Below are 22,585 nucleotides of genomic sequence, written 5' to 3'. Positions count from 1 at the left end.
TTTCTCCCCCATCGGGGAAAAATGAACTGCCATCGATGGGGGCATAAAAGTTCCACTAAAAAAACGTTAACAAAACAACTAATTTGTTGTTTTAATTGTCCAATTTCCTAACCACTAATCTGAAATTTCATTACAGTTTTATTCATAATATTAGTACTAATAACCTAGATACTCTATGGATTGTCGATAAAGTAATAAGATCTAAATGTAAAATGGTTAGACGTAAAACGTGTGGAAAAACTTATTACAAACAAATTTTTTTTTTAATTTTGACGCGTTAAACTGTCCTTTTTCTTTATTAGAAACCACTAAACTTGCTATATATAATACAGTACTAAATTGTGGTTGTAAAACGGGAAGTAGAATCCATCAATTTCAGATCAAGCTACGCTCGATATACTATCGGTTGAGCTTTGCGGAGCAGAGAGATGGAGCCACTAACACGCTTTCAAAGCTCTCCTTAAGATGGCACTGTGGTCAGAGTCATCAAAAGTAAATTATTATAATCTCATGCCAATATTTAGTAACAAGAAAAAAATTGTATACATTTTTGATAAAATATTTATTATACAGGGTGTTTAAAAAATACACGACAATATTGAAGGGGGTGATTGTCCAGGCCATTTTATGATATAAAGTTCCTATAAACGTACAGGGTGTTGGTTTAATTAAACAAAACAGGATATTTTGAAAACGACTTGAGATATTGTTAGAACAATTTTTTAGTCTCACCATAGGCCATCTGTTTATAAAAACATAAGTTGCTGTTACATTGCGACAACTCTCTAATCCCTTAATTGTCATCTGTCAAAAGAAAATACATGAAAATAGATAAGAATTATCACTCTCGTAACTGTACAATGTAGTTTTATCTTAAAAGAATGCCGTACAAGTAAAATGCTTTTAACTCAATATTTTTAAAAGTATTGAATATATTTAATCAATTACCTAATAAAACAAAAAACTATGATAGCATTAATATAGTGATAGAAAAGTTTTAAAGAACCTATAACGTCTAGTTTTTAAGTTAATTATTTTTTTTATACAGTGTGTGATTTGGTAATTTTTATGTTTTATCATTTTTTCTTTTTCTACATCTTTATACTAAATATTTAAAAATTTTGTCTCTAAGACTGACAGCACAAAATTCGTCCATACACAAAAACTGGAAAAGAAATTATGTTTTGTTGAACAACAAACTAAATATAATACATTTTTTCCTCTTAGACTTTTGGTAAATTCTCTCAAAAAAAAAAAAGAAAATACAAAAGCTTAAAATGGTTATTCAGGGACTCCCAGATCTTGTATTAGTCTTCAATACTTTTGTTTAGTAATTGGAAAAACAGTTAAAATTATGGTTTTTTTAAAGCTAATTCATTTTTATTACTTGAAAGTGATTGAATTAAATTTTTCAATTAAAGTAATCTGACTAGACTGGCTAGATTTTATTCTGGTTTTCTAAACTCACAAACCGTCAATTATTTTGTAATTTCTTTTTAGTTATTAAATTATAATTTGGTATAAAGTGGTTTGATTCTACTTCTGAAGCAAAATCTCGGTAAAGGCGTTTATTAAAGTAATACACGTAAGAACGTCTCGATTAACTTGTTGGGTCTAAAAGGGTTAATCACAAACGTGATAATATCAAGTATACCAGAATAAGAGTTTTTAAAAAAATGGAATTTTAACTGATATTTTTAGATGAGAGATATGTACTTAATCCTTTGAGAAAAAAAAAACAATTTGAGAGTCATTACACAAGTACATACTTCGATTTTGAAAAATTTTAAACTAAAGTAAAACATATCGATATAGATCATTTATTTCAGCAAAAATAAGAAAAAATTCTACACAAAAAAATTGGAAAATGGCTGAAAAACTTATAATGATAATAAGTTGGGTGTAGTAGATTTACTATAGAGACAAAACATTAAGAACTTTCCAGCTAAGTTAACGAGCATTCCTACTACATTTAATTACCTTCAGTAAAATTGTCATTGCAACATCCGCCATCACATTTCAAACTACCCATCAAAATAATTATATCAAGAACACAAATCAACTAAATAGGATGCCAAATTCGTGACTTGTACTTAACCGACAGCAGCAACTGATTCACCAAAAGGCAAACTGCCTTGAAGTCCTAATGATTTGTTGTTAGGTAACCGTACCGCATTGGTGTTAATGGGAAGCCGGTGCTCTTAATAGAAACATAAGTAAATGTTTATGTGCCGTAACACCGGTTTCTGGTCGCCTTTTGCTTCCAACATCTGATACGCCGCTCCCGAATAAATTTAAATTGAAAACGGGGAAAAAAGTTATACTCCCGGCAACTCCCAGGATTATGACTTATGGTTGTCTTCGAGGTTTGAGATCCAGAGAAAAAGTCTGGAATACTGCAGCAAATGTTGGAATTTTAGATTTAATTGCTGATTCTTCATGACCTGAACAGTGATTTTTTGAAACGTGGTTTGTGAAAACTAAATAATCAATTTTTGTGCTGCTTCTATAACTAAAAGCTTACTGACCTGTGATTCTTTGTCTTACATGATTCTAATGGGTCTTTTGGTCGCGCTTCAAGATGACGAATGTTCCGTGTAGGGATGCCATGCAATTTACGTTCTTCCGTTCCCCTATTTAAATTTTTACCCAACAGCCCGGCATTTAATTAAAGTTCGAATCAAACGATCATCGACGCGAAAATTTCAACTTTAAATACGGAGAACAAAAGTTGCTCAATTCACGACAAAAGGCTAGGTCTAAATGCCAATTAATTAATCATCACAAATTAGAAACTATTATGAGCGAATACCGGATTGCGGTACTTAATTATCGGTCATGTAATATCAGATGCGTTTTGTTAAATTGAATATGGGGGCCTTATCAAGAAGAAATGATTAATGTGTGTCTCTGAATAGGTACGGAGCAGCTTGCAAGAAATGGGTGTGAACCTAATTATTGTTATTCGGTTGTTATGAGATCGTATCTGTAGTTTAGTAGTAAAACAGTGAATGATCAACTAACCACACTATTTTTTTTAGTAATGTATGATTTTTGTAAAAGATTAGTTTTAGTGGTGATTTTACTAGGTAAATGAAAATTGCCGACGTTTCTATTGAATTCCAGTCTTCTTCAGGACTTATTGTGGACTGTGATTATCAAAAATCAAGTCAAGTTTTACGTTGTTGCATTGAGGCGTTGATGTCAGTTTGTTTGAATGTATTGTTTGGTCGACAGAATCCAATTCAGTTCAGTATGACAACCTTTCAACCAACTTGTTTAATTTAACCATAACAGAAGGTGATTTAGACCAATGTGATTTTTATTAACAATTCCAGAATTTTCAATATTTTCCTTTACCTCTTGGATGTTAAACAGTTTTGCTGCTTAATCTTTTAGATTCAACTCAATGCCCCAAGGTTCCTAGATCAATGTATTTTTATTTTGTCTAACCTAATCTTTGAGACATTTCCAACCAAACTCAAGCATCATATCCAAGAGAGATATGTTCACTATATGAATATGTCATTAAAATCTGTTCTGGTCTCTTATGGTTCTTAAATAATGCTGGGCACAAAACATTTCTGATAAGAAATATCTGACCAGTGCTTCAATTCATAAAAGCAAGAAAACGTGACAGCATGCAAGTAAAAATACTTCTGATCCATATTGAAATTATAAGTTCAAGATTTTATTTACTGAGTACTGGGTGTTTATGCCTTCCAATTTTGATGTGATGACAAAATATGCAGCAATTTGACAACACCTTCTTGAATCTTCTCAACTTGATATTTGCTCTATATTTGCTACTATTTCTCTGATTACTAGTTGCAGATTCTCTCTGCGAACAGACATAATTTCATCCAAAGTTCAACAACTTGATAACGTTGATTTAATGGTCACTCTCATGTTTCGTGGTTTTTCAACGTTGTCAATTTGACTTTTTTAAAACATTAAAGTTCGAAATCCACCAAGTAGTCATTTTCAGTTTGACGCACTTCCTGTACAGGTTTTAACTTGACCTACCTTGGAATTTTTAATGTTGCCAAAATCACATTTTAATTAACACAAACGTTTGAGATTTACCATGTTGTATCATTAACATATTATTTTTAATAATGTTTTTAACTCATTGACACAATTGATTGCTTTTTTAACATAACATGTTAATAAAATGGTTTTCCGCGTTCATCATTTTTTACTTTAACACTATTACATTACAAATTTTCTTGGTTGTTCTGTTCACTTGAACCAATTTTAAAACAGTACAGAATCAATGAATATAACCGATTTTTTTCAGTCTCAGAATATCTGATAGCTTCATAACAAATTGGCAAGCATCCAAATATGAAAATTATGTCTTAAGTTGTAACGGAATCAGTTTTTCATGCTCGCTTATCAAATGGCATTATCAACTGTGTCACAGACATAGACCACCAACGCAACTGTAACAAAGATAAAAAAAATATCGAAAACCGGCTCTATTGAATCTAAATAAAGCCGTCGATGGACATGTGATAAGAGCACTGGCGTGACAGCTTCACAATGTAAAATATTCTGAAATGCGATCTTGTCAGTGAAAATGTAACTCGGATCATTAATCAAATCTCGTTGATCGTTTGATAGTACCACAAATATTCACACATATCGACGAGGGCGAATGAATACTACAACCGCCAGGCTTAAAAACTCTACTTAATTTTATGTTAAGCCATTAGCATTATTTAAGATGTAATAAATGCGACTATAAAATTCTTAGGATGGATGTAAATTAAGCGAAGATCCATTGAAGTCGGTTCACGCAAACTGGTCATTATGCCCGCTAGTTTAACACGAATCGGCTTTATGTTTTTTCTTTCTTTTCATTCCAATTATTGTTGTCCTTTGACACTTGCTCAAATAACACGCTTTGTTCTTGTGTTGGTGAGAATTTCTAAAAATACTTTTATAAATGTTAAGCTAAATTAGGTTAAAACTTTGTCTTAAAACTGGACAGCTTTCAGAAACTTGACGCAAGTATTGAAAAACAAACTTGGGAATTTAATTTCCTTGAGCACATTCCAGGCTTGTCTGTCTTGAGTTGCACACACTGAACTGAGAGTGGCATTTCAATACCCATTTTGATAAATGACGTTTTACAGTTGGGGAATTGCATTTTAGGTTTTACAGCCTGCCAGTGCTGAAGATGTTTAATAAACCTCCTCAATCAAAAACCTAACTCACTGGAAATATTCCAATAACAAAATACTTAACACAAACTGTATTATCTCGCTAATCTTAGACCATCTAATTGATGCTTTAATTAACTGGTATAGCAGTACCTTAAGCCATTAATACATTAAACCGATTTGTTTGGAGTGTAAAACCGTATAACGTTGCAAAAGGAGAGATTAACTGGATTTTCATTTGAATGGAAATAAACAGAAAAACAAACTTTGAATGGACCAAAATTGTTTCTATTTGCGTGTAGGAAAGTGAACTGATCCGGAAGGTTGACAGTTGACGGGCGAAAAGGGCTCGACTGCTGGAATTTGCACTTCGAACAGAGCAATGGCAGCTGGGGGTTTGGGTTTAGCACCAATGGTGAGTATTTTGCAAGTCATTGAAATCCCAAGGGAATTTTGCCAAGTTCTGTTTCGTTGTTGTCATAATACAAAATGGTTGGGCTTGTTCACTGGTTAGAATAAGTTGTTTTACTAGAAAACTTTATGCAACTCTACTCAAAATTATAGCAAAAGTGTATTTTAAAAAACCGTTAATTTGAATTTTGGATAACATTTATCCTGTCTGTGCAATGGTGAATCTCAGAGTGAACATTTAGTTTCAACTATTTATTTTATTATTTACATTGTGTCCAAATTGTATTACATATTAATTAATCATCAATATCTGGAGAACCGTTGCGTTTTGACATATGCAATGTTTTATAAAATATGTTCAGAATTTTGCAAGAAATTCAAAAACTTTATGATAGACAGGGTGTCATTAAAAAAAATATATATGTGTGTGTATTATAAATAAAAAACCGACAATACTATGTTTAAAAAATAAACGTGATATCCCACAAAAATGTCTGAAAATGTGACACCCTGTACTTGTTTAAGTGACTTATTTTTTGTTTTTTTTTATTAGTTTTGAATTTTTCGGTTAAACTTTCTGTACAGTAGCACTAAACGAACAATAATTAGAAACAGGTATAAAATAACAATATTTATATCTATACTGAAAGGCAAGAAAGAGTGGGAATGTAAATAGCGTTCAAAGCATAATTTAAAAAAAGTTAAAATCAGAGCTGTAAAGTGAATGAAAACATAATTTTTAGTGTGATACTTTAATAGTCTAACAACAAGAATCTACTATTATTACAAAATTATTAAAACGGAATAAAGTAAATAAAATATGAGCAAAACATTAGAAAAGACACAACATTGAACACATTTTTAAAACTAAAAAACTTCTACAAAAAACTTTATGAAAAGCTCAATTACAAAAAGATTACTATAACATAACAAGTATAAAAATTGATGCTATAAAATAAAATTAAAAATAACGAAAGAAATAGTGAAACATGATAGTTGTAGTTGAAGCTATATTCTTCCAAATTTATCACTCTTTTGATGATATCAGAACCATTATTTACCGTTAAGAGGAATTGTTTTGGTATTTCTTTGATGTTTTGTTTTTTTAAATAACAATTTGATATCTCTTGAAATTCTGCAGTAGGCTTTAATATAATAGCAGTAAACTGTGTTCATGGCAAAAGAAAATACAACAAATAAAGCGGAGCAAAGACTAAAAAGACAAATTATATATATAAAAAATTTCAAAAAATATGTATTCTCTTGTTAATATTTTCTAAAATTCAGTAGGTACTAGACTTAAATTGGTCAAGAATATAGACTCTAAATATGTATATCAATATGAAGAAGCAGGAGTTCTAAATCACAATTTTGTTTTATAATACTCAAACAAATGTAATTGATTAAGAATGGTAGAATCTTTTGGCAGACAACCCCAATATACTGTTCTTTAAGTTAAAGTAAAATAATTGGAAAGAATATTTTTACACGTTAATAATATTAATATGACAATACAGTGCGTTTTTTTTAACGCGCAACATAGGATTTCACGTGTTAAATTTTTAAGCCCGTGTTAGACCATGTTGTTTGGGAACTACAAGTATAAAACTTGACGGGTGGCTGTTTCGTACCCTGAAGCTTAAGTAAGTTTACGAATTCGGCCTAAAAAGTGATTAAAAACTTGCAAAAAATCATCTTTTTTCGAAAAGATTTTATCTTTCTATACTCCCTGTATGTATGATAGGTGCTTGTTGTTTTTGATACTGGCACGGCAGGTAGCAGGTAAAATTTGGCGTAGAAAGTAAAACAAGTTGATCATTAACTTTGTATCAAGAAAGTTAAGAACAAAAGAAGTATTTTTATAAGTGAATTGTTCAAAGTGACCTCCGTTTGAAGCCAAACAGTATTCCAAACAATCATAAAATGCCCTTTTGACGTTCAAAAGATGTCAGGTCTTGATGCAGTCCAAATATGTCACTCTACCTGCTACCCGCCCTGCCAGTATCAAAAACAACAATGCATACAGGGAGTATGAAACAATAAAATCTTTTCGAAAAAAATGATTTTTTGCCAGTTTTTAATTACTTTTTAGACCAAATTGGTTAACTTACTTAAGCTTCAGGGTACTAAAGACACACCCGTCAAGTTTTAGACCTGTAGTTCCAAAATAACATGGTCTAACAGGGGCTTAAAAATTTAACACGTAAAATCCTATGTTGCGCGTTAAAAAAAACGCACTGTATAATGAGCAACTTAGGAAAAGCCGATAAGTAACTTAAGATTTGCCGTATTTTGGTATCAAACTGATTAATACTAAATGCTGAAATTATGCATAAAACATATGATAATTTGACGGATTATTAATTTATAATGATGTTTTGATGGTTCTTCAAATTCTTCTTGTCATTTGAAATTTCTGAAAACTATTATCCAAAACTACAATGTAGCAAATTAGCCTAGCTTAATAGTTAAATAGTGAATATGATTTCTAAGCAAGTGAAACTATGGATTTCAAATATGACATAGTAGAGAAAAACATTTTGAATTCCCTTCTAAAATTAAACCAAAATATGTTGCAACACATGGACTGTTAGAGAATTACTTTTTGTTTTTAAGGTATCCACTACCATACAGTTTTGGTACACCCTGTATATTCTTGAACTGTTTTAAAATATAGTTACCTAGCTATTCCAAATAACCTATAACTTACGAATATTGGATAATCATATAGACATGAACATAACAACAGGATCATCTAATACAAGTACTTTTTGATGTCTTTTTAATTTTAAGAACATCCCTCTATCAAAATTATTTTATGCATACAACTATAATTGCTGAAATATTCTAATAAAATTAAAATGACTAAAATAATTCGCTGGCGCAAATCGTCAATTTCAGTTAGCTCTATTCCAACTTCTTGGGCGAAAAGATTTATGGCTCTCGAGTGAATGGTCGTAGAGGCAAACGTGGAGGTGAATATTTACAGCATAAATCGTTCTTTATTAGTTATTTGAAGTGTTATAAGGTTAAAACATGTGTTGGAGGTTGTCCCAGATAATTAATGGTTGGTTTTTATTTCCTTTATAAATTACCCCTAACCACTGAGCTATTTCAGTTCCTACATACAGCCAGGAGCTTGATTTCCTAATTTAGCTTTGTGCATTAAAACGTGTTTATAGAGGAAATTAATCGGTGGTTTGGTAGATCCGTGTCTGTCAGAGTAATTATTATAATTTTTCCAATCATCGCTATCAAAAACACATCTCCAGACGTACGATAGTCGCCTTGTAAACAATACGACAGCGGTCTGGTGGGTCCGCGACTCCAATAAAAGACGTAATCAATTAATTTTCGAGATATTTCATGCTGCGTACCCGTGCGTTCTAGCTGGCCGATTCTCCAAGAAGAAAATCGGTTTTCCATTGCGAATTTCCATTAATTAAAAGACGAAACAGTCCGAATCGCGACCGATAATTGATTTAATCGCGGCTCGTCTGCATCCGCCGTTCGTTCGTTCGTCTACTCTTCTTTTCACAATTTGGTGTTTGTACGGAACACGATCCATCAACGTCAACAGTCGAGTTGTTTTCTCTCGTGCACCCCGACGTCCTCCCCCTTGTCCCCACCGCTCAACTCTCCCCCGGAAGCCGACAATAACCCACTGGTATGGATGGACGATTTTTGTCATTTATTATTGGCTGCCTGTGACGATTGATTTTTCCAACGAGGGACGTGTTAATTTGCGGTTGACATACACAAATTATTTGCCACGTTCTAAAAGATGTGCCCTGTGGATATATTACAACCAGTGTTTTTGGAAATATGTCCTTGCCAACCTGATGAGAATTTTACAAATGAAGCTTAATTTTATTTAATTAAATTTATCCAAATGTCAGAATTTGATTAACTCCACTGAAATTAAAATAGTCAGAAAACCATCATTTAATTGATTAATCTAAGAGTGGTCTAGTAAAAGCATCTGTATTCCTTACTTCAAACCATGCAAATTTATACTTCCAGTTAAAACACCAAAATATCAACATCCTCGTTAAAACAATCTTCAATCTGTCTAAACTACAATTTTATGTTTAAATAAAGATCTTCTCGATTCAGTTACATGATGATTGATTATCTATATTGCCTAATGATCGAGTCCCAATTCAGAAATTTGGTAAGGTAGCTGGGTTTTCGGTTTACTAGGCAACCAAATAGTTAAGCAAAGAAAAGATACAATGAAACAAGTTTAGGTCGGATATATGGGTCAAAACCAGATGTTATGCAAGATCTGAAACCCATAGCGACATAATTTATATTCTCACCTGTCAAGTGAGTTTGGAAAGCCTTTGTAAACTTTGCTACTAAGAAAGGTTTGAGAGTTTTAAAAGTAGCCATGTAAAAAGTTCAGTAAAATTTTAGAAAATAGCGTAGTTAGCCTGAATGATAAAAGAAACAATAACGAGGAACAAGAACCGAAAATCGAATTCCAATTGACGTTTCGGGCCATTTGAGTTCGCCAAACTTTCCCGTTCACACGCAGAAGATAAATTAAGGATTTTCGGCGGGGCCAAACGTCTATTAAAAACAAGCAAGCAAAAGCAAAACGCAAAGAATAAAGAAACAGCCTTTTCAGTGGAAATATCACAATGATTGACAGGTCGGGGGACGGGCCGATGATTAACGAGATGTTTTACAAAATGTCGGTTTCCGAACGACGGCCTGCCAAGAAAAGCGAACGGGGAAACGGGCGCATTCCGACGCCGTCGACGTCGACGACGCTGCCTGACGTAAACAAAAACTGTTCGGGAAACACCGACGTCGAACCCTGATCCTTCGCAATTAGCCACCGTTTGTTTACCACACAGTTCATATATGTACTAGAATTTTCAGTCAGTCCAAAATGTATTCAAAGAAGTTACAGATTTGAAAGAAGACAAGATTTTTATTAATATTTTTAAACATTTCAATTTGGTTTAAATGGTGATAAAAATTAAAATTTTAATACTTTCCGGCTTCCTTGCCAGCTATTTTATTGTGGCTTGGTACGTATCACTTGTGACAAGGACATTATAGAAGATACGGTCTACCTTTTTCCACAAGGTGAAAGCTACAAATATGGCGAGTACAGACATGCCAAACAGAACATAGTATTTGTTGTTGCACAACGAAGACACGATGTCATTAAATTAAAAAATGTCACGTATCATCATCACGACTTTTTCCAACTGGGAACATGTCAAATTTCACATTCAAGGATAAATATCTCAGCAACGGATACAACATACATGAAATATGCCTAGAATTCGAGGTAGAATCCTAAAATGCAAAATTATACAGGAAGTACTATTTAAAATAAGCAAGTTGACGTCTATTCCAGTAAAACCAGAAGTGTTAGAAAAATAAAAATATAGCACCCATCAAATTTATTATAATTTCGTTAAAACGGTTTGGATGGAAAACCAGTCGAGTTTCAAATGTATATCTATACAAACAATATCTAATGTTTTAATATATATTTTTTAATACCATTTAATTTTTGTTAATATATGCAGATAAAACACTCTTGAATATCCTAAGCAAATTGTTTTCTCTACATCCCATAAATCTCTCACCGAATCACCTAAATGAACCGCAGGGCCTATTTAAATAGCCATTTAAACCCTCGTAACAATTTTAAACCTCCGTTAAGTCTAATAATATTCATAAATACCAAATTATCCGTCACACTTATCAGCCATTAAAAATTCACCTCTCCCTCGATTTCAGGCACATTCTAAACCACTAGGACAACTGCTCGTTCTCTATCAGATCAGGACCGGGCCCTACCACACTAAAACAAAATTTTTGAAGCAGACTACAATGAAATTTAATGTTAATGCGGACCTGTTTGAACTGGTTTACCCTACAGAAAATGTTCAATAGTGGCGGATTTACAATAAGAGGGAATCAGTATTGTTGTATGTGTGTGTGCAGTTTGAATATAATAAGATACGGTGACCGATGCGATTGGATAGCGGCCAATAGCAAAATTCGATTGCCGCTCTATTGTTCATTGAGTCAATCTATAAAGGGGGCACTAAATTGGGAGATTCCATACCATTATTACTTGTCAAAAATCACCAGGATTGAGTAATTTCCATAATGCAATATTAAAGCCGCACAATTCTATTAGCAACTTCACACACCATTAGTTACTTTTTTGGTAAGTGATAATAAGTATATCGAAATATAAATGAAATTCTTGCTTGATGGCTTGCGTTTAAAAGGAACTCAATATATGGATAAGGAATTCTACTGGTAACCAGTTGAGAAGTGCCCTAAATGTTCGGATCTTTTCTGCAGCCCTAAAATTTTATTACAGCTTCATTTTTGTGTATCGTAAAATAGCACAGAAGGGTGCCCGACGTTCCAGGAAGGTTACGATGCGCTCTAAATTTTTGTTTTGTCTATGTTTGTTACCTGACTTCGATGCAATGTCAAAGTTAAGCAGCAGAACCGATTGTAGTTACTAAAAAACACAGACTTTTTTGATATTTGTTTTAGTCGTAAAAGACGAAAACAGTGGAGGAACTGTTAGTAAAAATGGTATTAAAATAACTTTAATATTTAACTGATTAACTGCTTCTAGCCTCAAACAAAAAAGTTGTCTATTTTACATGTGGTTGATAAGATATTTTAGTTTTTTCACGAACAGTTTTTGAACTTGACTATAGGTAATAATAATTTGACAGCATGGAATTTTTGTATTACTTTCTGGAAAAAATCACAATTAATCAATTACAATTATTACCAAAAACACTTTTCAAATCAATATTTTTTTTCATATGTGAATCAAAAAAAAAACAGGTATATTGTCTAGTCTATTGGAAAATTAATTATTTCCAAAAAACCACAGAAGCTAATTCTTTGTTGAATAGAAGAAATAATATTTCAAAACCTTCAAATTAATCAAGGATTTAACGAGTTTTATCAATGTAACAAACAGTGATAAACGGCAAAATTGAATCTTATCAACATACATGTTTTAAACTGAAGGTTTGTCTAACTGTCCATTAACACATTTAAAGCTTAATTTAAAGTATAATTCGCATTGACATTTTATAGATTAATGTTTAACTATAGTCTATACAAGCGACCATAACTCGATTAAATCGACATGTCTAAAAATAATGTTGATAAGGTTGAAATTTGCTTAAAAAAACCCCGTAAGTTAATGAGATTTATCACTATAACCAACAGTGGTGATAAGCTAAATTAAGCGTTATTAACATTTAATAGCCCTAAAAGTTAACAGACGGATATCTTATGTAATTTAAAATTTTATTTATAATGTATTTTAAAAGTGAAAAAAATAAACATGTGGTTTACTTAACATGGTTTTGTACCAACTTTGATGATGATTGAAAAAAACATGCAAAAGGCTGTTGGAATCGAAAAACTAAGGTATACCTTTACCGGTATTGTCGGTATGTTGTTTACTGATTTTTTTACCTGAGTGATGAAAAAAGTTGAACCAAATTCCAGAAAATATAAAAGAAAATGCAAAAAGAAAACGAAAGCTTATTATTACCTATACAGGGTGCCCATTTTACGAGCCTCACCGTGGGGATCTCGTTTATTTGAAGATATACAAAGAAGACTAATTCAGGCCAAATTAAGCTATTAGGAGTCGATTAAAATGCCGCTTTAAAAATTTAAAAATTGTAAGCACTTCCGGAGATATCCAAAAAAAAACAAAATTTTGAAAATTAGGTTCTTTTTTACTAATTTATTTGATATGATAACAGAAAACAAAAGACACTTTACCATTGTCACTTTCCTTCTTCTACAAAAAGGCATTGTCATTTTTAATATTCGACATTTCGTTTTTTAGTTACCATCCTCAACTTTCATTTTTCTTATAATCTATTTAGAGGAAACAAACGCTGATCTAGGACACTTGTCTTAACGTGTGATATTTTCTAATGACTTTTGGCAGGCAGATTAGTAACAAAAATAAGTTAGATAATATGATAAAATGGTGGTTTTATTGAATTGAAAACTCTCAATAACACGAACAAAAGGTACAGTAAGCCGAAAAATGAAATGGCTGACATGGGAAATACAATACTTTCAGCCTCACAAGCAAAGTTGCAAGTAATGCTCTTGCATGCGGAGGGTCAACACCAGCGGCCATATCGGCTGTCACTCAACTGTCACCGGATTAACTAGACTCATCAATGACGTCAAGTTTTCAATGATGGAGTACCTGTTCAAGTTTAAGGAGTTTGTGACTTACTAGTATTTGCACTGAATTAGTTTAACTGATTAGTTTAATTTCGTTACCAAGTTGCCACTGTGATCATGAAATGAGTGTCATAAGGCTTAATGGTCGTAAAAATTAATAAAAAATAATCATTGATCTCCGAATTGGGACATCGTTGAGAATTGAAAAAGGTCGATCATTTGGTTGATTCGATGAGTGTGCGAATATGAATAATGAAGCAAAGAACACCGGCATCGTATTTGCCTTCCGAATCGGCGGCGGCCAAATGATTGGCCGAATCAGATTATAAATTTGACTGATCATCCTTATTAGGCTAAAAATGGTTCTTTAACCTTTTGTCGGAGCCGGCAGGTTCACGATTCTTTGACTCTAACTGGGTCAGATTTATTTTTGTTAGCAAAACACCATCATCTTCATCGTGTTGCGTCTATCGAATATAAACTAACCAGGTCAGAGGACAACCAAAAACAACCTGTATCCCAATCATGTTTATCATTAACAATTAACAAGGGACTTTATAACTAGAGTCCGGATTAAAAGGCACTAAAATTGTGAAAAAAAGTCTTTTTCTCAAGAAAAAATTAAAAAAATATAAACTTTCAAAATTAGGTATACATTTTTAACAAACTATTATTATTAGAAACAAGAAATCAGTAAACGTTCATTTAAATATTTGACTGTAAAATTTTTCCCTTTATTACTAAGGATATTTTTAGTAGAAGTAGAATAAGAATATTAAAATTAGAAAAACTTCTTCACTTGATTGGTGCATATCTAAACTTTGACAAAAAAAATGCAATGCACAAAACACAGCTATTTATCAGTAGAAAATGCTTACAAAAGCTGTTTTCTGTATGATAACAAGCTTCGAAGATATTCGCAAAAAAACAATTTTTTACAACACCCTGTATTACGTGTTAATCAACACAAAAATTAAATTGAACTTAATTGTCAATTAATTCCGTTTTTTTTTTATATTAATTTACTAACAATGATTATTCGTGTATTAATTAACATATTTAGACTTTCAGTTAAATTAATTATTATAAAATTTGGGAAAAAAAGTGGGGTTAACCACGAACATACATCTAATAGATTAATCTTTTGTAGTTAAGTTAACCGCTTTCTTTCTAATTCAAATTAGAACCAACAAAAAAAGGTGTAAACATTTTTTTCTCACTTAGAATTAATAGCGTTAATTAGGCAAAATTACTATTAGTTACACAAACATAGCCGTCTAATTGCCACGACTCTTCCGTCAATTTATAACTGTTTAATGTCTTAATTTCTCAAAGTTGAATTGGTGACGTGAACAACACCGAAAAATTTACACTTTTGTGAAAGCATACGGGCTCTGAGATGGCAGACACAGTGCCGTGTATCAGTTGTTTCAAGTCTGTCAGTTTCGCTTTAAATAACACTCCTTCATGTTGATTTGTCAATTTTTTATTAAGGAATTGTTAACAGAAAATTAATGGGTTTGGAATTTTTTAGGGTAAAAATGATTGCGTAAATCTAGATCAACCTCCGCCTCTGTACGAGGCAATACTCAGTATCGTAAACCTTAAAGTACCTTACCCTAGACTTTCACATTCTGTACCCTCAATAAATAAGGCACAATGAATTCTCGGGGGTGGTAAAATTCGCATAGGGCAGCTGTTTGTAACAAAGAATCCTTGCGACAAAACCGTAGGGGGTCAGAAAGCACCCTCCACCCCTGAACGTATCAAGCCGGGTGATGGTTGACATTGTTAGTTACTCTTGGTTCAGTCATATTGGCACACGACCCTGCATTGGCTTGAAGCCCGGAAGACTTTACGGTTTCTGTCGAACGATTCATGTGTGCTAGTGATAAAATGTGTGCTTCAGCTCCGAATAGTCAACATTGGAATCATATTTCCAGTAGCTGTGGTGACTATGAAGAATATTACCAGTACCATCAGTATTTTAATGGATTCTATCCAGGACAGCAGTACTTTGATAACAACGTTACCAAAAAGGGTAAGACACAATTTGATCATTAATTGTTCTGTAGTTGATGAAAAAAAATATTTGCAGACGACTTTTACCAACCTTACAGTACAACACCTATAAGCCAAACTAGCCATGAAACTCAATATCCAATGCCAATCAAGGAAGAACCAACGCAAACTTTCAACACATTCCGCTACCAAAATCAACAGTATTCAAACTTGGACTGTGCGGCGGACAATTCATTGAGCCCCTCATCTTCCATTAATCATCACCTGAATGCGTATGAATTGGGCTTTAATCACCACGTGAACGACCAAAGAAGCGACCGTAATGAAACCGTAAAAAAAGTATGTTTTGACTTGTTGCTTCCTGATGGAAGTGCATGAATATTTAAAAGTTTGTTTTTACCGCAGGAGAAAAAACAAGACTCACCCGCTTTGAGGGCATTGTTAAATAAGCCTACTTGTGAAAAAATCACTTACGACTATAAAGAACTGAAAAAATCAAGCGTGAATAGCAATGCGTCCGACGTCTATGAGAAAAACTTCCATAATCAAGCAAAAAGCGTTTCTGATAGTAGTTACGAAGCAGAAGCCCAAAAAAACGTTTTTCCTTGGATGAAATCCAACAGTGGTAAGATTTAAAAATACATCGGTAACCTTATATTGCTTCCATATGCCCTAGAAATTACAATAGCCTAATTCAGGCAAAAAATACCCTCCTCCAAAATGGCCTGCATGTATCCCATATCAAGTTGAGCAACTTAAAATGTCAAACTGTCAACGTGTGAGTTCATTCCTTTTCTCGGTTTGAGGCGGGTTTCATTCTCGACCAGCTGATAGTTAATGGGGAATGGATACTTTATTATTTTTGTCTCGCTTTTTTTGTATTTAATTATGTGTGTTGTAACCAAATTTTTTTGATTCAGGTGAATCTCCCGGATCGTCCAGTAAACGAACGCGACAAACTTATACACGATTTCAAACTTTAGAATTGGAAAAGGAGTTTCATTCAAACAAATACCTAAATCGACGAAGAAGAATAGAAATTTCGCATTCTTTGTCTTTGACCGAGAGACAAATAAAAATTTGGTTTCAAAACCGGTGAGAGTAGCAGTTTTGCTCGAAATTGCCGGGGTTTTTAAAGTTTTATTATTGTTTCAGACGTATGAAAGCAAAGAAAGACAGCAAGTTTAGTTTTAACTACGATTATCCCACTTCTCCAGGGGATATTAATATGAATCAAAATTCTGGGTTTAATGGTAATAAAGGTTATTTCATGGATCAAGCATCAGCAGATGCTTCATTCGAAGGTAAGAATTAATGATTGTTTATTAACTTACACATTTGTTTTTACACATTTTGTATTATTTTTTGTTTATAACTTTCTGCTTTAGTTGAAATAATAGCAATGTTTAAACGAGTTATTGGGCAGTGAAACATCGTTCTAACAAAATTAAATTGTTGCTTTGTTCTAGAGTTATTTTTGAAAAACCAAAAACACGTGTTTTTAAAAAAGCTCTTTATTATCTCTAATTTGAAAAAATTTTGAGTTTGGCTTGAACATTATTAGAGCAATTTTTTAAGGACTATCTTCCTGTGTAGATCGTTTTTGATTTCGACGTTACGTTATTGAGATACCATAATCAACTTCTTTTTTTCTTATGGACGACATTTTGTTTTTTATCTAGTTAAAAAAGCACGTTTTTTGCTTTAAAATGGGATGTTACATGTTTCAAAAAAAAAATTTTAAAATTATGCCTACTATCAAATGCAGTGGGTTGAAATTCAAGAAATTTGTAGCACGTTTTTCTTTACCCTGTATATCGGTAAAAAATCACTGTGAGTCAAAATGAATCCCTGGCTCTAATTCTACCACAAATAGTCTTTTAGCACCTTTTGTATTTATTAAATTATTCGGCTTAAGCATTTTAGAGACAAATTAAACTTTAAAGATATACAGTATCTTTAAGATACAGTAAAATTGAGAAAAATTATGCTGTATCAATCTTTTTCTTGGACAGTTTAGTTTGTGAACTATGAACATAATATGCTTAAATTTTTGCATATGAGTTAATTTTGTTTCTAATGAATATTAGGTTAACAGTGCTAGCACGAAGTTAACTGAAAAGTTTACTCTTGTAATTAAACAAAAAATTTTAATTTATTTATAGCAATTGCTGATATCTAATTATGTAAAATAGTAAAAAAAAGCATACAATACTAAAAACCTAATAAAACTTTAAAAAAAGCACTTAAAATAAGTTTTGGTTTAAAGTAAAACCATTTTCATTTTTTTGGGCAAATATTTGTAAAGCTTTCCTGTTTTGGAGAAAAATGTTGGCTTTCATTAATATTTTTAATAATAACTGACTGATCAGTTGGTCCTACTAATAAAGAAAAAGTGCATTTTCTCATAAGGTTAACTGCCTATAAAACTTTAAAAAGACAGTTCATATTTAACGTGCATCCATTTCCAAAAAGTCAACATATTTGTCGGTCCTAGATAATAACAAACAGTTTATCTTGAGTTTCACGATCTTAAAGAAAGGCAGACCAAATGCAAGATCGGAAAACTGATATTTGTTTAGGGTCTTGTTTCCTGTTATTTCTTTATACAGAGTGGCGCAATTAACACACATTAAAATAGAATGTTTGTATTCTGAAAATTATATTCTTACGTCTCAAAACCGTCAAAGATCGATTCCGGTGTTGCGCTTTTTTCGACATAAGAAAATTTAATACAGGGTGTCCCAAATTTGAGCTATGACCTCATCGACTATTTTTTTAAATAACAATCCTATTTTTTACGGCTATTCTTGAAGAATGTATCAAGTTACGCATTCGTACTAAATGTCAAAACAGGATGAAGACCTTTCACATAAATCTGAAATGTTATTATTGTCATTTTATAATTTATTTCTGTGACAGGGGGTGGGTGCAGTAAACTTCATTTTTTAAAAACTGCTCTAATTCCGTTTTGAAAGGGTGTAGCTCCGTTATTTGAGGAGCTACAAAAATGTACTAATATTTGCATTTTTTTTCAGTAAAAAAACCAACTTTAAATCACCAGGCAACCCAATTCGAACCCAAGGATGTTCCTCAACCTTTACCCCAAATGGAGAACATGGTAGGGTCGCATATTTTACGGTAAGTTTAAAGGCTGTCTGAAAGGCACACTTTTGGAGCAATAATCAAAAATTGGTAAAGTGTGCTTGTAATTTTAATTTAGACAATAAGACCTTATTGTCCGGGGCTGGTAGCGGGTTTGTGACCATAGGAAACTGCTTGTCGAAAAAGTGCCGACGTTTCGACGTGTATTTCAAGTCTTATTCAAGACTGAAAAACAGGCAAAGGAACGTCGGCATTTTTTCAAAACTGGAGCAGAGTCAGCAACATTTCAATTTACTTTTGTGCAGTAATTTTTGTATCCTGTAAAGACGTTTGAAATTTGTGATTAATTTGTCTACCTCGTTAGTTAAGTGAAAAATTTAGTCATGTAATATAAATACGTCAGGTAAAAAATGCTGACGTTTTGACGTGTATTTAGGTCTTTTTTAAGGCTGAAAAACAGGCAGTGTTAACGACATCCTCTTTTTCCCATGTCCACATTTGTTGTGTGATTGTTGGCCATAGGAAAAAACGTTATCTTTAAGACTTTGCCTGTTTTTCAGTCTTGAAAATACCTAAATACACGTCGAAACATCGACATTTTTTTAAAACTGCTGCAAAGTCGCTAACGTTTCAGTTTACTTTGTGCAGTCATTTTTGTAATAATTAAAAAATACGTTTGAAATTTGTGATCACTTTGTCTACCTCGTGAGTGAAAAATTTAGTCATGTACATAAATACGTCATACGTAATATAATTGTATTATATATACAGAGGTATACCTAGATAGCCCAGTCAACGAAAAGATATAGAGCGAAATGTTTTGAACACAATTTTTTACTTCGTAACTTTGTTTGGACTAGTTAGGAGGTGAACATATCAAAAGTCTCCCGCAGTAGCTTTTAAGCTAGAGGGGAAGATCTCTCTCTTTTTGCTTATATCTGGTCGCGTCTAGCCGACATGACCACTCTATAAAAAATAAGACTGATATATTTTGCTACAAGTTACACTAAGTCAGGATTTCGAGATCTTTTATAGTTTTCGAGATATCCGCTCTCAAATGTATGTAATTTCGAAGAAGAGACAACCGCTACTTTCAAGAGCAGATATCTCAAAATCGATACAAAAAATCGAAACACTTGACTGCGTGAAACTTGTAGAAAATTTAATCAGCTTTTATTTAATATAGAATGATTATGTCGATAGGACGCATAGTTTTCCAGATATAAGCAAAAAACCGAAAAACTAGAATTTTGAACACACCCCAACCCTCCGGGTCAAGGACTGCGAGGACTTGATATGTTCACCCCCTAATTAAGTCCAAACAAAGTTACGAAGTCAAAAATTGTGTTCCAAACACTATAGCTTTTTTGAGCATTCGTTGCCTGGACTAATAATAAATTTTATAATATATAAATTAAATAAATAAATGCTTGTCTTATTTTCTATACAAATCGAATAGTCAAAATATTATGACGAATAAGGCTGACTGGACAAAATTCTAACAATAGGTAAGTTGGGTACGTTTCGTTATGGTGCAACTAATGGAGTGAATGGTGTAGCAGGTCGGTAATTTGACATAAATATGGCAGGTAGATTGTGTTTAGTTGATTTACAGGGTTCACAAGTTATTTACGGCTCCCTTGAGAATAAATAGCCGGTTGAAGCTTTTATGGCAGCTGTGTATTGAAATAGAGCGTAGAAAAGAAGTCTGTTACGGTATTGCGACAGATTGTTAACAATAAACTAATAAAAGTGTCTTGGAAAAGCTACAAAATCTCACATTTTTTGCTTAGTTTCATTGATTTTACATTTATCTTGCTAAAGACTTACTGAAATCTTCGGACTTGATCTTGATGATCTTGCTTAGTTTTTTGGACTCAGCTCTACACACAATTATTATAGTTTTTACCGTATACGTATCGCCGCACTACGTACAATACCATACCGAATAAAGTTGCAACTGAAAACTAAAATTAGAATCGTTATCGCTCCCAAAAACAGGCAAAAAACTATGCAGGTTGAAGCTGCGTTCACACAACATATTATAATTTGCTGCATAATAGGGTAGATTATCCATCTTGTGATGCAAAAGATGACTTGTCAAAATGGTTAATTGTTACAAGTTGCAATTTTCTTATTCATATAAGTTTATTTGGAAGTTTTTTTTTGCTACTAATAGTGCATTTATTTACGTATTAGTAGCCAGTGTGAACTTAGCTTTAGAGTAACCTTGAAGATTAAATATGTTAACTTCTGAATGTTACTTATATCAACATTTTTACGCCACTATGGTGCATTTTTGATTAGTATTTTACCCAGTATAAATAGGTTATTTCTCCAGATTTTTTATAGTAAATAGGTTATTTCCAGATAATGTAAACCGTTTTGCTCTATCTTCAACCGTTCGCCTGCTATAGCCTTCCAAATAGTGAAACTTCCAATTTTTAACAGTCAATATCTCGAAAATGACAACATTTGGAGAGATACTGATTGGAACAAAAACTCACTAGATTAAGTAACAGAATCAAGAAATATCATCAGTTACTAGGATTGTCGAACGAAAATTCGTTGTTGCCACTGATTTCATGTAGATGTGACAACAATGGAATCACGAGAATATTTTAGATGACTTTCTTATGGCCATATTACTAAATAATTGAGTTGGTTTTTGAGATACAGTACCTCGCCTACAAATAAGCGAACATTTTCACTCTTTTCCACTTTTTTTGGTACATATGCAAACTGACAAATAAGTCATGTTTAGTAGGTTTAATAATGCTACTTTCTGCGGGTCTAAAAAAATTCATAAAATCTTTAATTAAAATCCAATATGTCATACCAACCAAAATTTCACCATGACAAAAAAATTGCGATATAAGTAATTTTCAGTACTTTTATTTACATACTTCACCCTCCAAGCAAGGTTTTATTTCCATATTTTATTTCAATTTAAATTTACAGGGTGTTTCCTAAATGCGGTAAAAAACTTCAGGTGCATATAATATTTCCATAGTATCATTTACATATCAGTCCATGAAATAAAACTTACACTGTGCTGATTATATTTTATTTATTTATTCGAACTGGAACAACTTACACCAAAATACCTTGCAATATGTTCTTGTGAATTAAATTTAAAAAAAAACCTCTTTAAAGTTAAAAAAGTATAACCAGTTAAAATAGTTGCTATAGCTGATCTTATTACACTTTATGTACATACACACTTTTCTAAAGTAAATTTAAATTTTTTATTTACGTGTCTTAAAGTGCATATTTGTTTAATTACTACTGACTACTGCCCTCACTTTGCATGTGGTTTAAGTTAAAATTAGTGACACTACAGCTGATTAAAAAAGAGAAAATTGAAATCACACTCTTTAAAAACTTCTCAATATAGAAAAGTCACATTATAAGGTACCTCTACTTATAAGTAAAGCGTCAAAATTTTTACATATGAAGAAAAACTATCATTGATAAGACGTATTAGAAACCTGTAGTTTATCTATTAAGAAACGAAAAAAATAATAAAGCAATTTTCTTAAACGAATACAACAATATTATAATAACATTTTGCACGAAAAAAAGAAGAAACCATAAACTACTTCTCACATGCTAATGGTTTATCATTTAAAACTGAATTCACTGTTAGAAAA

The 22,585-nt window shown here is 32.3% G+C and overlaps 1 protein-coding gene and 1 long non-coding RNA gene across 4 annotated transcripts in view; one reads left to right on the top strand and one right to left on the bottom strand.

Moving 5' to 3' along the window:
• The window catches only part of LOC145730270 (uncharacterized), a 243,325-nt gene extending 222,331 nt beyond the window's left edge, over window positions 1–20,994 (bottom strand). Inside the window, exon 1 of one of the 2 annotated variants that reach the window (XR_014178576.1) lies at window positions 20,763–20,994. This is a non-coding gene — a long non-coding RNA (uncharacterized LOC145730270). The remainder of the gene's footprint in view (window positions 1–20,762) is intronic. The other variant, XR_014178577.1, reaches the window with a different exon arrangement.
• On the top strand, window positions 11,518–20,359 carry LOC145730501 (uncharacterized). 2 transcript variants are annotated; one of them, XM_081981719.1, is made up of 8 exons: window positions 11,518–11,781; window positions 15,616–15,846; window positions 15,904–16,166; window positions 16,233–16,452; window positions 16,748–16,922; window positions 16,983–17,131; window positions 18,866–18,968; window positions 19,051–20,359. In XM_081981719.1, exons 2-8 carry the CDS (start codon window positions 15,684–15,686, stop codon window positions 19,055–19,057), a joined length of 1,080 nt encoding a protein of 359 aa, XP_081837845.1. In that variant the 5' UTR covers window positions 11,518–11,781; window positions 15,616–15,683; the 3' UTR covers window positions 19,058–20,359. The 2 variants fall into 2 exon arrangements, with proteins under 2 accessions (XP_081837845.1, XP_081837844.1); XM_081981718.1 differs by having other exon boundaries at window positions 15,340–15,846.
• Window positions 20,995–22,585: the final 1,591 nt, after the last annotated feature.

Source organism: Ips typographus, linkage group LG6 (assembly GCF_016097725.1).
Source record: "Ips typographus isolate SLU linkage group LG6, UJ_Ityp_2.0, whole genome shotgun sequence".
NCBI classification, from domain to species: domain Eukaryota; kingdom Metazoa; phylum Arthropoda; class Insecta; order Coleoptera; family Curculionidae; genus Ips; species Ips typographus.
This window is presented reverse-complemented; position numbering and strand designations above follow the sequence as displayed.

Coding starts and splice junctions, on each gene's coding strand:
- LOC145730501 (XM_081981719.1), top strand. CDS start 15,684: ATGTGTGCTAGTGATAAAATGTGTGCTTCAGCTCCGAATAGTCAACAT. Junction 16,453..16,747: donor TTGGATGAAATCCAACAGTG/GTAAGATTTAAA, acceptor TTTTTGATTCAG/GTGAATCTCCCGGATCGTCC. Junction 16,923..16,982: donor AAAATTTGGTTTCAAAACCG/GTGAGAGTAGCA, acceptor TTATTGTTTCAG/ACGTATGAAAGCAAAGAAAG.